Source organism: Nicotiana sylvestris, chromosome 3 (assembly GCF_000393655.2).
Source record: "Nicotiana sylvestris chromosome 3, ASM39365v2, whole genome shotgun sequence".
NCBI classification, from domain to species: domain Eukaryota; kingdom Viridiplantae; phylum Streptophyta; class Magnoliopsida; order Solanales; family Solanaceae; genus Nicotiana; species Nicotiana sylvestris.
In genome coordinates, this window is record NC_091059.1 from 181,160,408 (window position 1) to 181,174,914 (window position 14,507).

The 14,507-nt window shown below is 41.6% G+C and overlaps 1 protein-coding gene across 1 annotated transcript; it reads left to right on the forward strand.

Moving 5' to 3' along the window:
• The first annotated feature begins 13,210 nt into the window (after window positions 1-13,210).
• On the forward strand, window positions 13,211-13,651 carry LOC138888444 (uncharacterized). The gene has a single exon (XM_070170308.1). The coding sequence runs from the start codon at window positions 13,211-13,213 to the stop codon at window positions 13,649-13,651; it is 441 nt and encodes a 146-aa protein (XP_070026409.1).
• The last annotated feature ends 856 nt before the right edge of the window (window positions 13,652-14,507 follow it).

Genomic DNA, 14,507 nt, shown 5'->3' on the forward strand with positions numbered 1-14,507 from the left:
CCTTCCTATATCATTACCCCCACAATTTCGGAAAGGCTTATTTAGTCGACCTGCGGTGCAGTTGATAGTTCCGTGCCTTCCCCCTTGAGTTGTCCGCTCAAGGGTACCAGTCTAAAACCCTATAGAAACCTTACTCTGTTTAAATTGCGCATGCATCATGGTCAAACCTAGCCAGGTCAGTTATGTTGTCCACATAATGATCCTTTAAGATAGCCTTGTCCAAAAGTCCACTGGGTTTCCCTAAACCCAAACAAATATCATCACGTTCTGTGCATTTATTTGGAGAACTAAATGCTTCATGCTAATTGTTGATGTTAAATAGTCGAGTCTGGTGGGGTAAGGGCCTAACCTTGTTTGACTTGTAGAAATATGACTCACGAAGTCCCCAAATTCGGCATGGTCACCAATATCCACCCAAGATTGCTAAGTTGGTGGGAATATTTACATTCCAGTGACAAAACCCTCGTCAGAAAGTATCTGGGTAATCTACCATCCCTCCTAGAGATCCAGCCTAACAACATGATAATAGAAGCTGCTACCTTATTTTGGGATTGTGAAAGGGCCATGTTCCACTTTGGGGACATCGAAATGACACCTTTTCTAGAGAAGATAGGAGGACTGGCCGATCTAGTGCGGGAAACCCCGGGTTTGCTGATGCCTGAGAACCGCGCAGGCAAGGGTTTCCTAAAAATGATGGGTTTGACGAAAAATGCAGAATTGGTATGCCTAAAGGAATCATACATCCCTTTTGACTACCTGTACGAAAGGTACGGGCACAACAAATCATATCGTACCTACCATGACGAGTTTGCCATCAGGTCTTTGGTACATATCCATCATAGGGTATTCATCTTCATGTTTTTCTTCCTGGGTCTGATCGTGTTTCTACTGAAGAAAGGGAGAATCCATACTAGTCTGGCTATGGTAACCAAGACCCTAATGGAGGGGATTGGTGGGCAGAGATTCAGCATTGTACCCATGATCATTGCAGAAATATACCGAGCCTTAGAGAAGTGTTAACGAAGAGCGAGACACTTCGAAGGCACAATCTACTACTTCAGCTTTGGCTCATGGAACATCTTTAAAAGGGCGAATACCGGCAAGAAATTCAGCGAAGGGCCTGGGATGATCACATTGCTTTCCACCATCCAAAATGAATGAATTACATCCCCGACATGTTCGCTCAGCATGAGAATGCCAAAGAATGGGTTGAGCTCTTTGATAATCTGACTGAAGGGCAGGTTCAATGGATGTTCGAGTGGTTTCCGACAGAGGAGTTCATCGCCCGATCCAGAGATGCACCTTTTCTGATACTGATTGGTCTAAGAGGAACATACCCTTACGTCCCTCTTCGAGTTATGAGGCAAGCAGTCAGGAAGCAAGTCATACCCAGGGTCGACAAGATGAGCCATCTTCAAGGTAACTTCCAAAATGATGATACTCCCTACAAGTGCCAAGCCCAGCACATGTGGCATTGTAAGGTTGTAATGGACAAAGACACCATTGAGCCAGATAGATATCATGCCGGTTGTACCCCTCTCTATTCTGGTTGGTTGGAAGACAATTAGGATGTTCTGGGCCAGCCAGGGTTCGTTCGAGGTCATAGAATTATAGATGAGAAGGCCGAGGCACAAGTTAAGTACAACCAGCTGCGCAAAAGGATCCATGAATGCGAGAGCGAACACTGCGAGATACAAGAGTCCAACAAGAAACTGATTGAGGAATGGAAAGACATGTCTATCTGTGCCAACAAAAGGCTAGGATACTTGGAGTGAGGCATAGTAGAACTAGAGGGAAAATTTCTCAAAAGGGTTGAAAACTGTCAAAAGGCTGAAGGGACCGAAGGTGGACATCTAGCCAGAGCATATTTATTGCTGGGACTTCGCGAATTGGGGAAGCTGTTCGACGGAGCCAAGGATGTCGAATATGGGGAAGGTCCTTTTGGGACCAAATAGATAGGAATTTACTTTTTCGCTTTATGAATGTAATAAGGCCAATGGCCATTAATGACTTTTATTTCTTGCTTATTTAGTGTCGTTTTGGGATTCACCTATCTTTATCAATAAAATGAGGTATTTAGCATTAAAAGTTCTCCAAGTCTATTTGTCGCTAGGCCTACCTCGGGCACAAAGAGGTTCCCAAATTAGGACACGCTTCACATTCCCGCACTACGTGTTTAAATATTGCAATACTTTTTATAATCCTCACTAATTTGATTACCTTTTGTTTTATTTTTGTTTTTATTATTCCCCTCCCCAAAGGTTAGTTCATGCACTATGGCATCATCATATTATTTCATAAGATCCAAGGGCCCTCCACCCACTCCTCATCTTAGTCCCTCTAAAGGCAAGAACAAAGGCAAGAATAAAATGGAAGATTAAACAACATCAGAAAGGAGAACACAACTCTCACCATCACGCTGCTCTACCAAAGAACCAATGTAACACCTGCCATACCCCAAACAACACTTCACTACTCATCCCAGAACCTCAGAACTCCACAAACGACCATTTCCACACCCATACACCAGGCTACCATAACAATCTTATCTACGTGGAGACCATGCCACACTCCACCCAACCTATCTCATGCACACCTGAGTTTGATGAAAAGGATCTGCTTATCAGGAACTTGGTCGAGGAACTTAAGAAACTGACCAGCCTGATTCAGGGCATCGAGGGAATCAAAGGAATCGAGGGGCTGAACTATGGGGACCTTTGCATACAACCTGATGTCGAACTGCCCGAGGGGTACAACCCTCCTAAGTTTGAAATGTTTGATGGTACGGGTGATCCAAGGGTCCATCTGAGGACATATTGCAATAAGCTGGTTGGAGTAGGGAAGGATAAAAGGATCCGCATGAAGCTGTTCATGAGGAGTTTGAAAGGAGATGCATTATCTTGGTATATCAGCCAAGATCCCAAGAAGTGGTCAAGCTGGGTAGGCATGGCATCTGACTTTATGGACAGATTCAGGTTTAATATAGAGAATGCACCAGACGTGTTCTATATCCAGAATTTGAAGAAGAAGCCCATGGAGACGCTTCGCGAGTATGCTACTCGCCGGAGATCCAAAGCTGCTAAGGCCAGACCTACCTTAGAAGAGGAGCAAATAAACAAGTTCTTTGTCCGGGCCCAGGACCCGCAGTACTATGAATGGCTTATGATGATTGAGAACCACAAGTTCTCCGACATTATCAAATTAGGTGAAAGAATTGAAGAAGGTATTAAAAGTGGTATGGTTACAAATTTCGAAGCCTTGCAAGCTACGAATAAGCCTTACAGTCCGGTGGTGTGTCTAAAAAAAAGTACGTAGGGGCCATGATGGTTGCACAAAAGACCAAATCTCCACTTAAATACCAAGCTTACCCGACACCTTCACTCACATACCAGCCAGCCCCAAATTACCAAGCACCCTCATACCAAACTCTGCCACCAACTTATCAGTCATCTCCACCTCCTACATATCAACCTACTTCACCCAGATACTCCCAACCTGCTCATGTCTACCAAACTTATAATGCTTAACCATCCCACTATCAATCACCCCCTGCACGCCAAAATTTCCCTAGACCCCGACCTAATTTTGATCACAGACCTCCAAAACAATATACAGCCATCGCTGAACCCATCGACCAGCTGTATGAGAGGCTCAAAGATACTGGTTATGTCACCCTCATCCTTGCTGCAACCCCTAAGAATCCTTCTCAGTGGGTTAACCCAAACAAGTCTTGTGCATACCACTCTGGCATGAAAGGGCACACCATCGATAAATGTCACTCCTTGAACGATAAGATACAGTCTTTGATTGATAACAAGATCATTGTGGCAAAGGAGCCCGCTCCAAATGTCCGCAACAACCCTCTTCCAGACCATAAGGGGGGGAGGTATCCACATGATTGAAGTAGAAGATGACTGGGATCCCGAGGGATCAATCAGGTTGATCGCAGAAGGTGATGACCCAAAGAAACCGACAATTACTCTCAATCCAATCATAGTCTAGATCCAATCGTCTGAGGACGCTATGGTGAATATGTCTATACCTCTTCAGTTTGAAGTAGTGATATCCACAAAGACACCGACACCGATTGAGGTTGAATTCGCATATCCGGCGAATGCACCCACACCATTTGTGGTTGCAGTCTTGCCACCCAAGGCGCATGTTCCATTCGAAGTGAGGATAGCCGCGCCGATCCCAGTGGTGATGTCAACCATGCCACCATTCTATACAAATGTTGTACCCTGGAGTATATAGCCGAGGTGAGAAAGAAATGCAAGGTCAGGATTGATGAAACTGTCGCAGCACAGGGTATGACAAGAACTGGTAAAGTCTATACCCCTGAACATCTAGCTGAATCAAGAAAGCAGGCCTCCAATCGACTGCCCCTCATTGAGACAGGTCCATACAACCTTTAGAGGAAGATACAGGCCAAGGAATATTCGGTCATCCACCAATTAAACAAGACGCCAGCGCAAATATCCATTCTCTCTTTGCTGCAAAATTTTGAGACGCGCAAGAATGCTTTGTTAAAGATGCTAAATGAAGCATACATACCAAGTAACATCACTAGTGGGAAAGTGGCTAATATGGTAGGACAAGTGCTGGAAAGCCATAAGATCACCTTTTATGAGGACGAGCTGCCACCTGAAGGGCCGGTGTTGATACCCAATTTTTCCTTGTATATTTTTTAATTTGAAAAATACTTTCAAAATACCATGTATATTTATATATAAGTATGTCCAAAGGTTTTCTCATTTTTCCTTAATTTTTAAAGATTTTTCAAATCAATTTATTGCCCTATTTTATCAAGAAAAACCCAATAATTATTCCCAAAATTATCGTTTTGGTAATTCATTTATTGGATTCTCATATTTATGCTAAAATATAGCTAATATTTTTTTTCTTGCATATTTTCACAAATTTATTTGACATTTTTAAAGATAAATTGCATATAATTGCAATATTGGTCTCTTTTAAAATATAAATCGTATTTATATTTATAAAATTGACTCCAGTATTTTTCATTTGATAATTATGTATTATTAATCATTTTAGTGCTTTTAGTTTATTCTCAGAAATTATTTTACTATTTTTATAAAATCAAGCAAGGGAAAAGTGGCTATTTAAATACTAGCCTCGTTTATTTCAATTATAGCCCTAAATCAACCCCAATTTGAACACAATATCAAACTCAATTACCCAGCCCAAATATTAAATCTACCCGACCCATGACCCTTTTAAATGACCCACCCGGATCCCCATTCAATCCAGGTCGTTGATCGAAATGATCAACGGCCACCATTTGCCCCTTCCTTTTTTAACCTGGACCTACCCCCAAACCCTGGTCATTTTGCACCTGCAGTGCACTTGAATTCCCCCTTCTCCCAACTCTCTCTCAGAAACCCTAGCCGCCACCTTCAATCACCACCTAAAATCGACCAAATCCATGGCTTCCAAAGCCATTGATGGCCTGTATCTACCCCTACGACTCCTACATGCTCGATTATCATGGCTTCAAGGCCAGACCTTGAAGAAATTTGGTCCAGACCTCGGATGTTTTCAGTGCTATGGCTATCTCCGGCCATCTTCGACCTTGCTCCAACCAGCTATGGCCATTCAGGCCTGATCTCGACCTCTCCTACCTAGATCGATGATTTCTAAACCTTTCTCACCCTCTGAGTTTCTTCTGAAACCTTAACCTTCAACTTTCTTCTGATTCTTTTAGATCCGTTATAGATCTGTGTTCTCTCTAAGCTTTTAAACATTTTCTCAAAGTCTCTTTCAAAACTTTACCTTCAAAACCTTTATCTTTTCCGATTTAGGGTTTTGTTAAGATAGTTTGAAGCCTTCTCTGATTTTTAGCGTATTCTACTGTGTTTCTTATGTTGATTCTTCTATTTTATTCTTATGTTGTTCTTCTACTGTGTTTCTTTATGTTAAAGTCTTAGGCATTTCTTAAGGTTTCTGATTTATTCTCTTCGTTGATATTTTGCATGATTCTCTTGTCTTTCATCTCTATACTCGATTGATGGTAAAAACCCTAAAGTTTGGGGGTTCATTAGAGTTTTGAGACTATTTTCTATGTGATTTGTCTGTTCCTCATCTCTGAACTTGTTTGGTTTCAAATTCCTAATTTCTTTGGACCTATTCGAGTTCCAAAAGTCGTTTCATCTACTGCTCGACTGAGTTTCGAAATTTTTGTTTCAACTTTTATTTCTTTATATGATTCTGACTTCCTGCTAAACCCTATAAGATCTTTTACTTGACCCTTTGCATGCTATTTGATACTCTCTCCCTTCTCCATTGCTGAGTTACTGAAACTGACCTATGTGACTACCATGTTCCTATAGTCCACTACTTACTGATTTTGCAATTGCATGACACTTTTCTTTATCCTAAATTCAGCCTCGCATGCCTAATACTTGTGTGCTCTTTATATATGTTGAGCTTCTCCTCTAAAATGACTTTCAATTTTTGACTGATTTCAGACCTCCTTATGTAAGTCGGATTGATTCTTTCCTTGTTTTACTAATTTCCCTGTTTCTTGGTTCGATTTGAAAACTTTCCTTAGCCTTTCTGACTTGGTTTATTCATGAACCAGTAATCTGGAATCTCTGACTCCTTGATTTACTATGTACTGATTGATTCTTGCCTTATTTGTTTAACCGTGTATTTCAAAGATCCTTCCCTTAATTAAACTCCTATGTATTTACCTCTAATTGTCTACTTTGCACAAGATGCTTATTCGATCTCTTTCCTTAAGTGATTTCTGCTCATTACCGTTAAGTTTGAACTCCTTAATTAAAGGAAGTTCTTCTGCTAATTGATTTTAATTGGTACATGGTTATTTTCTTGCCTTATTCTCTGTCTGTTTTCAAACTATAAATACCATGCTCTTTCATTGACACAAAAAGACACGAACACTCTTAGTTTTCTGAACTCACACTCACATTCAAAAAGCACTTTCTCTTTTGTTACTTGTACTGTGGCCTATTTTCTTTCAAGTACTGCTACTGCTGTATTTTGCTTCTTCGAACTGGTATGTTCTGATTAAATTTCCAGCATCACAGTAATGTGTTTACTTAATACTTTTACCTTCTTGTCTTTCTACTGCTTGTGTTTAGTTTAGTACTTATTGTAGCATGCTATTGTTTTCTTCTACCTGTTCTAAATCTATTATGAATCCCAAACACCCACCCCAATGTGTTTGATGTTATGGTTTTGCTTGAAGTATGACACTACTGAATATTACTGCCCATGACTCAAGCTTGATCCCCTACTTCTATGTTTCTCTGATATTGTATGTTCTGGTAGGCTTATATGCATGCCAACATTATCTATTGTTGTGCATGCCCAAAGCTTGGCCTTGCCTAAGCACATAGGCTCTTTGCAACTTCCCTATTCCCCTGAACCCCTTTTGTGTACTTGTTTGTAGCTGCTTCCCTCTCCTTCACCCCTTTAGAACTCTGCTCTTCACTTGCACTCTCTCTTAAACTTTAAGTTCTGCCCCCCTCTTGTGAGCCTTGCCTTGGGACCCCTTGAGTTCCCTCTGAACTTGGACACTTGAGGGCTGGTGCTTTTACACTGCACTTGCCCTGATTTTGATAATACAATTTGGGTGTGAGCACTGCCCGGAGTCCTATTGAGGCTCTAAGGGAACTCTGACACACTCAAATTGGAGAAAGGCTTTGGATCAATGGTCCTTGAGTTGGTTTTATCTTGTAACTCAGAGAGGAAGTCAGAATCAGGCTTCCTCTATTTGTACTTTTTTACTTTTCCTGATATAATTTTATTTGTTATGGTTTGTCATAATTTGTAATAAATATTTGGGGCTGGTTAGTGAAAAAGGGTGGGTAACTATGTATGCAAAGGGTAGAAATCATGACTATAGGACTACTAAATTCCTACATATTCAATCTCATATAGAAACCATATCTATAGGATTCTGCATATTCAATTACATCTTGAAATCATGTCTATAGGGTTCTGCCTATTTAACTTCATATAGAAATTATGCCTATAAGATGTTCTGAATTCTGCATGTTCAAACATCACTTAGAAATCATGTCTATAGGATTCTGCATATTTAATTTCATATAAAAATCATGCCTATAGAAATGTTCAATTCTGCATAAGGTTTAAAACAAGGTCCGCACTGAGACACCGCGTCTACAAGGTCTTAAATCAGTAATGCCTAGAAAGCATGCCTATAGAAGTTTCAAATAAAAAATCTGATTCGCCTCACTCAGTGTTAGATATAAAACCAATAGTAATGGTTGCTATCGTTTGCAGAACTTGCAATCAATTCGTTTAAAATTTGCCTCTCTCTTTCAATAATCTGAGTCCCTCACTTAGTGAATATGCATTCAAATGGTTCATTTCGAGTCTTACTGTTTCATTGCTTTCTGAATCCAGTAGATACCATGCTCATAGGATCTTTGTCCAACACTTAGGCGAGCCTTAGGGTAATAATTATAAACTGAATCTGCTTCTGTTAATAATTACAACCAGCAGGCAGGCCTGATTCGGACTTCTTATCTGAGTTATGTGATAAGCTGAATTTCTCACTCGTCTTTAATACCTTCTAAATCAGACCTAAACAATATGTGTAAGTCATGCTAATTACGTGCTTCTTTGTTTAAGGAGGTATATCTGAGCCTTTGCTTGTTATATGTTTTCCTCGATTTGCAATGAGGGTTTTGTATGTCGCCTAGACTTTTACCTTTGAAACTCCAAATAAGCCCAACATCCTTCCCTTTTAGGATTAGTAGTCCTAAATGCCTTTGGGACTGATAGGATTGGGGTGGGTAATATCATGCAATAAGTAAACGAGACCAATCCGCACTTTAAATACCTTAACGGGGTGGGAAGGGTAGATATGGATATGATGACCACGCGATAATGTCACGTGTAGCCCCCCATTGAGGAATGATTACCGGGCATTGTGTGGGGTGATCCATATTGTTAATAAACCTAGGACCCCCTTTCCCTTACTTCTTTATTTCTTTTATCATTTCAACTCCTTCTTTGAGAATCAGCTTCCTTGGCTCTTTCAAGCTTTGTTTGTTTGCAAACTACTATATGAAACCCCCTCTTATTTGAGCCTTATTTGTCTACATGATAATTGCACCCCAAATTCACAATAATTGTCTGGCCGGGAACCATACTAGTGGATTCTGAGGGGTGCCTAATACCTTCCCCTTGAAATAATTTCAAGCCCTTACCCTAATCTCTAGTTATTCAAAATCAACTCTTTTGGTGTCCTAATGCACCTTAAATTATTAGGTGGCAACTCTTCAAATGCAAACCCAATTTCCAAAAGGAATGAGTTGTCCCTCCAAATGTCATAAACCCGATTTCGCTCTAGAAAAAGGGGGTGCGATGGCATGGTGACTCCGTTGGGGATTTTTAGGCTTTTACCATTTCAAACTATTATTGTGAATTTATGCTTCTTTCTGCGCAATTATCCATTTATTTCTTTCAAGCATTCAATTTTCTTTTCGATTGTAGAATTGACTTGTCTTTTTGTTTCTTTCCTTTACTGCCTTCCTTTACTACCGCTTTAAATAATGAAGGATTGTTGTATTTACTGTTTTCCTAACGTGCAAATATGTGACAACCTGCATTAATTGTTGCATAATCATGCTCAACATCATATTCCACTCATGCCAAATAAAATACCATAGCAACGCTTATAATGAGTGGTTGCGCTCTTCCGATATTATCACCCCCTAAATTCGAAAAAGGCGTATTTACGGTAAAACCAGTCGATCAACGATGTAGTCGATTGTTCCGTGCCTTTCCTCCTTGAGTTGTCCGCTCAAGGGTACTAGTCTAAAACCCCATAGAAACCTTACTCTCTTTAAACTGTGCATATATCATGGTCAAACCTAGCCAAGTCAGTTATGTTGTCCGCATAATGACTCTTTAAGATAGCCTTGTCCAAAGTCCACTGAGTTTCCCTAAAACCCAAATAGACGTTACCACGTTCTGTGCATTTATTTGGAGAACTAAATATTTTTATGCCAATTATTGATATTAAATAGTCGAATCCGATGAGGGTAAGGGCCTAACCCTTTTTGTCTTGCAGGAATATGAGGCACGAGGTCCCCAGATTCGGGATGATTAGTACGCCCCCACTCTATCTAGACTGGTGGAGGAGTCTTCCATCAAATAACAAATCAATGAGTGGAAAGAGAGGGTCACCAAAGCTAGCAAAAAGTTGGAATATCTGGAATATGGTCTGCTGGAATTGGAAGGAAAAGTGACGAAGAGAGTCACCGACTGCCAGAACACTGAGGGAAACAAAGGAAAACACCTGGCAAATGCATTTTTACTAGTGAACCTACACGAGCTAGAGGATTTGATCAACGAGAGCATTCAACCTGAGGAAGGTCCTTCTCGGATCAAGTAGATAGGAATTTACTTTTTCGGTTTATGAATGTAATAAGGCCAATGGCCACTAGTGACGTTTTATTTCCCGTCATTTAGTGTCGATTTGGGATTCGTCTAATTTTTATCAATAAAATGAGGCATTTAGTATTTTAAGTTCTTCAAATCAATTTGTCGCTAGGCCTACCTCGGGCACAAAGAGGTTCCCAAATAGGACACGATTTACATTCTTGCACTATGTGTTTAAATATCGCAATATTTTCTTATAATCCTCACTAACTTGTTACTTTTTTTATTTTATTTTTGTTTTATTATTCCCCTCCCCAAAGGTTAGTTCGTGCATTCTGGCAACATCATCTTATTCCACGAGATCCAGGGGCCCTCCACCCACTCCTCCTTTTAGTCCTGTCAAAAACAAGAACAAAGGGAAGACGGAAGATTTGAACAATGCCAGAAAGAAGAACTCAACCGAACGGATAGAGGTCACTCACGGTCATAGTACTTAGGTTTCCAAAGAAAATGCATCCCAACTCGAACAAAAGCTGCTGAAATTCCATGAAGAACTTGATCAGGTTCAGAATCTGGCAAATCTGTCATTTTACCTCACCACTCTAGATGTCAATTTCCCTAATGCTCAGAACCCCACACCTCCACAAAATATCCCGAAGCCACAGAACCATCCTGCTTCTCACCACCACTGCAACACCTGCCATACTTCCAACAATACCCACTGCTCATCCCGAAACCCCAAAACTCCATAAATGACCACTTCCACACCCATCATAACACCCCATCTACGTGGAGACCATATCACACTCCACCCAACCCATCTCAAGCACACCCGGGTCTGATGATAAGGACTTGCTTATTAGGAATCTGGCTAAAGAACTTAAGAAATTGACTAGCCGGAATCAAGGCGTCGAAGGAAGCAAAGGAATTGAGGGGCTGAACTATGAAGATCTCTGCATACAGCCCGATGTTGAACTGCCCGAGGGGTACAAACCTCCAAAGTTCGAAATGTTCGATGGTACAAGAGATCCAAGGGTCCATCTGAGAACATAATGTGACAAGCTGGTTGGAGTAGGGAAATACGAGAGAATCTGCATGAAGCTTTTCATGAGAAGTTTGAAAGGAGATGCTTTGTCTTGGTACATCAGCCAGGATCCAAAGAAGTGGTCAAGCTGGGCAAGCATGGCGTCCGACTTTATGGACAGGTTCAGGTTCAACACAGAAAATGCACCGGATGTGTTCTACATTCAGAATCTAAAAAAGAAACCTACAGAAACATTTCGCGAGTATGCTACTCGCTGGAGGTCCGAAGCTGCTAAGGTCAGGCCTGCCTTAGAAGAGGAGCAAATGAACAAATTCTTTGTTCGGGCCGCAATATTATGAAAGACTGATGATGATTGAGATCCACAAATTTTCCGACATTATCAAACTGGGTGAAAGGATTGAAGAGGGCATCAAAAGTGGTATGGTTACAAACTTCGAGGCCCTGCAAGCCACAAATAAGGCCTTACAGTCTGGTGGTGTGTCCAAGAAAAGGGACATAGGAGCCGTCATGGTGGCATAGAGAACCAAATCTCCCATCAAATACCAAACCTACCCAATGACTCTACTCACATATCAGCCTACTCCAAACTAGCAAGCACCCTTACCCTCTTCCCAAACTCTACCACCCACTCATCAGTCATCTCCACCTCCCACATATCAGCCTACTTCACCCAGATATTCCCAACTCGCACATGTTTACCAAGACTATAATACTCAACCATCCCACTATCAATCACCTCCTGCACGCCAAAACTTCCGTAGACTTCGACCAAATTTTGACTGCAGACCTCCTAAAAATATACAACCATTGCTGAACCTATTGACCAGTTGTACGAGAGATTCAAAGCCACTGGTTATGTCACCCATATCCCTATTTCAACTCCTGAGAACCCTTCTCAGTGGGTTAACCCAAACAAATCCTATACATACCATTCCGACATGAAGGGGCACACCATCGACGAATGTCGTTCATTAAAGGACAAGATCTAGGCTTTGATTGACAACAAGATTATTGTGGCAAAGGAGCCCGCTCCGAATGTCCGCAGTAACCCTCTGCCAGACCATAAGGGTGGAGACGTTCACATGATTGAAATAGAGGATGATTGGGATCCCGAGGGGTCTATCGGGTTGATCGCAGAAGGTGATGACCCAAAGAAGACAATAGTTACCCTTAATCCAATCATAGTACAGATTCGTCCATCTGGGGACGCTGAGGTAAATATGTTCGTGCCACTCGAGTTTGAAACAACGTCATCTGCAAAGACACCAGCAACAATTGAGGTCGAATTCGTGTCTCCAACAAATGCACCTACACCATTCGAAGTTGCAGTTTTACGACCCAAGGGACATGCTCTGTTTGAGGTGAAGGTATCCACGCCAATACCAGTGGCAATGTCGGCCGTGACGCCATTCCACACAAAGGCTATACCATGGGACTATATAGCTGAGGCAAGGAGGAAGGGCAATGTTAGGTTCGAGGAAACTATTGCCACACAGGGTATGATGAGAATGGGTAGGGTCTATACCCCAGAACATCTAGCTAAGTCAAGCAAGCAGGCCTCCAATCGGCCGCCCATCATTGAGATAAGTCCAGACGATCTTTGGAGAAAGATACAGGCTAAGGAATACTCGGTCATCGACCAGTTGAACAAAACACCGGCAAAAATCTCCATACTTGCTTGCTACAAATTCTGAGGCACACAAGAATGCTCTGTTGAGGGTGCTGAGTGAAGCAGACGTGCCAAGAAACATCACGGGCGGGGAAATGGATAACATGGTAAGACAGGTGTTGGAGAGCCGCAAGATCACTTTTCATGAGGATGAGCTGCCACCTGAAGGGTTGGGACACAACAAAGCACTACACATCACTGTGCAATGCGAAGACTACTTCATCACCAGGATCCTGATAGACAGGGGTTCCAGTCTCAACATTTGTCCATTGGTAACACTCAAGAAGTTGGGTAGGGGACTGCACGAGATAAAGGATGGATCCATCAACGTGAAAGCTTTCGACGGTTCCCAAAGGTCCATCATTGGGGAAATTAGTCTGTGCTTACAGATGGGGACAACTTGGTTCGATGTTGATTTCCAAGTGATAGACATGCCAACATCTTACAATCTGCTATTGGGACGGCCATGGATCCATATTGCTGGGGCCGTAGCATCAACACTATATCAGGCGGTGAAGTTTGAGTGGAATCACTAGGAAGTGATCATTCACGACGACGGTAGTAACCCTATATACAATCGCCAGAACATTCCATCAATCGAGGGGAGAAAGAAGCTGGGAGGAGAGACTTACCATCACATCGAACGAGTGAATGCTATTGACAAAGACAAATGGTGGGATAAAAAAATCGAGAGCATATTGAATTGGAGTGGGTACGAACCTGGCAAGGGACTCGGAAAGAACCTCCAAGGAATCGTTAAGCCCATAAAACTCAAGAAACATGGCACCACTTTCGGTCTGGGATATGAATACACCTAGGAAGAATTCAACAACTGGTCGCCACCATGGCGCGGTCCTTACTATCTGCTAGAGCAGCCAATACCACATTTGGAGCAGACTTTCCAACAGGCTGACATTGTTTATGGGTCAGAAGAAGAAGAAGCACTTGCAGCGGTAAAGAATTTGTTCCTGGAAGACAATGACATGGACTATTGTGTTGTTCTCGAGGAGGAGGGGGAGGAAGACCCTTCCATACAGGCCATAAACAGAGGGGCACACCTCAATAACTGGACCATCAGGACAACCAGAGCCCGACGAGCCTCGGGGTAGCAAGGCTAAAACAAGCAGCATACACTGTTTTTATTTACTAAATGATTTTCCTTTCGCATTTTAATTCCCGTAATAAGATCTCCAATATTCAAAACGATTATGCGATTTATTAAAGCATTTTGACTTTTCTTATGAATCAATACTCTTTATTTTTCTCTTATTACTTTACTTATATAGCATTACTATTACTTATCTTGATGAACCAATGACTGTGACATACAATGAGACAACGTAACAAATGGACATTGATTTAGAGGAAGACGACATACCAGAAGAGATTATT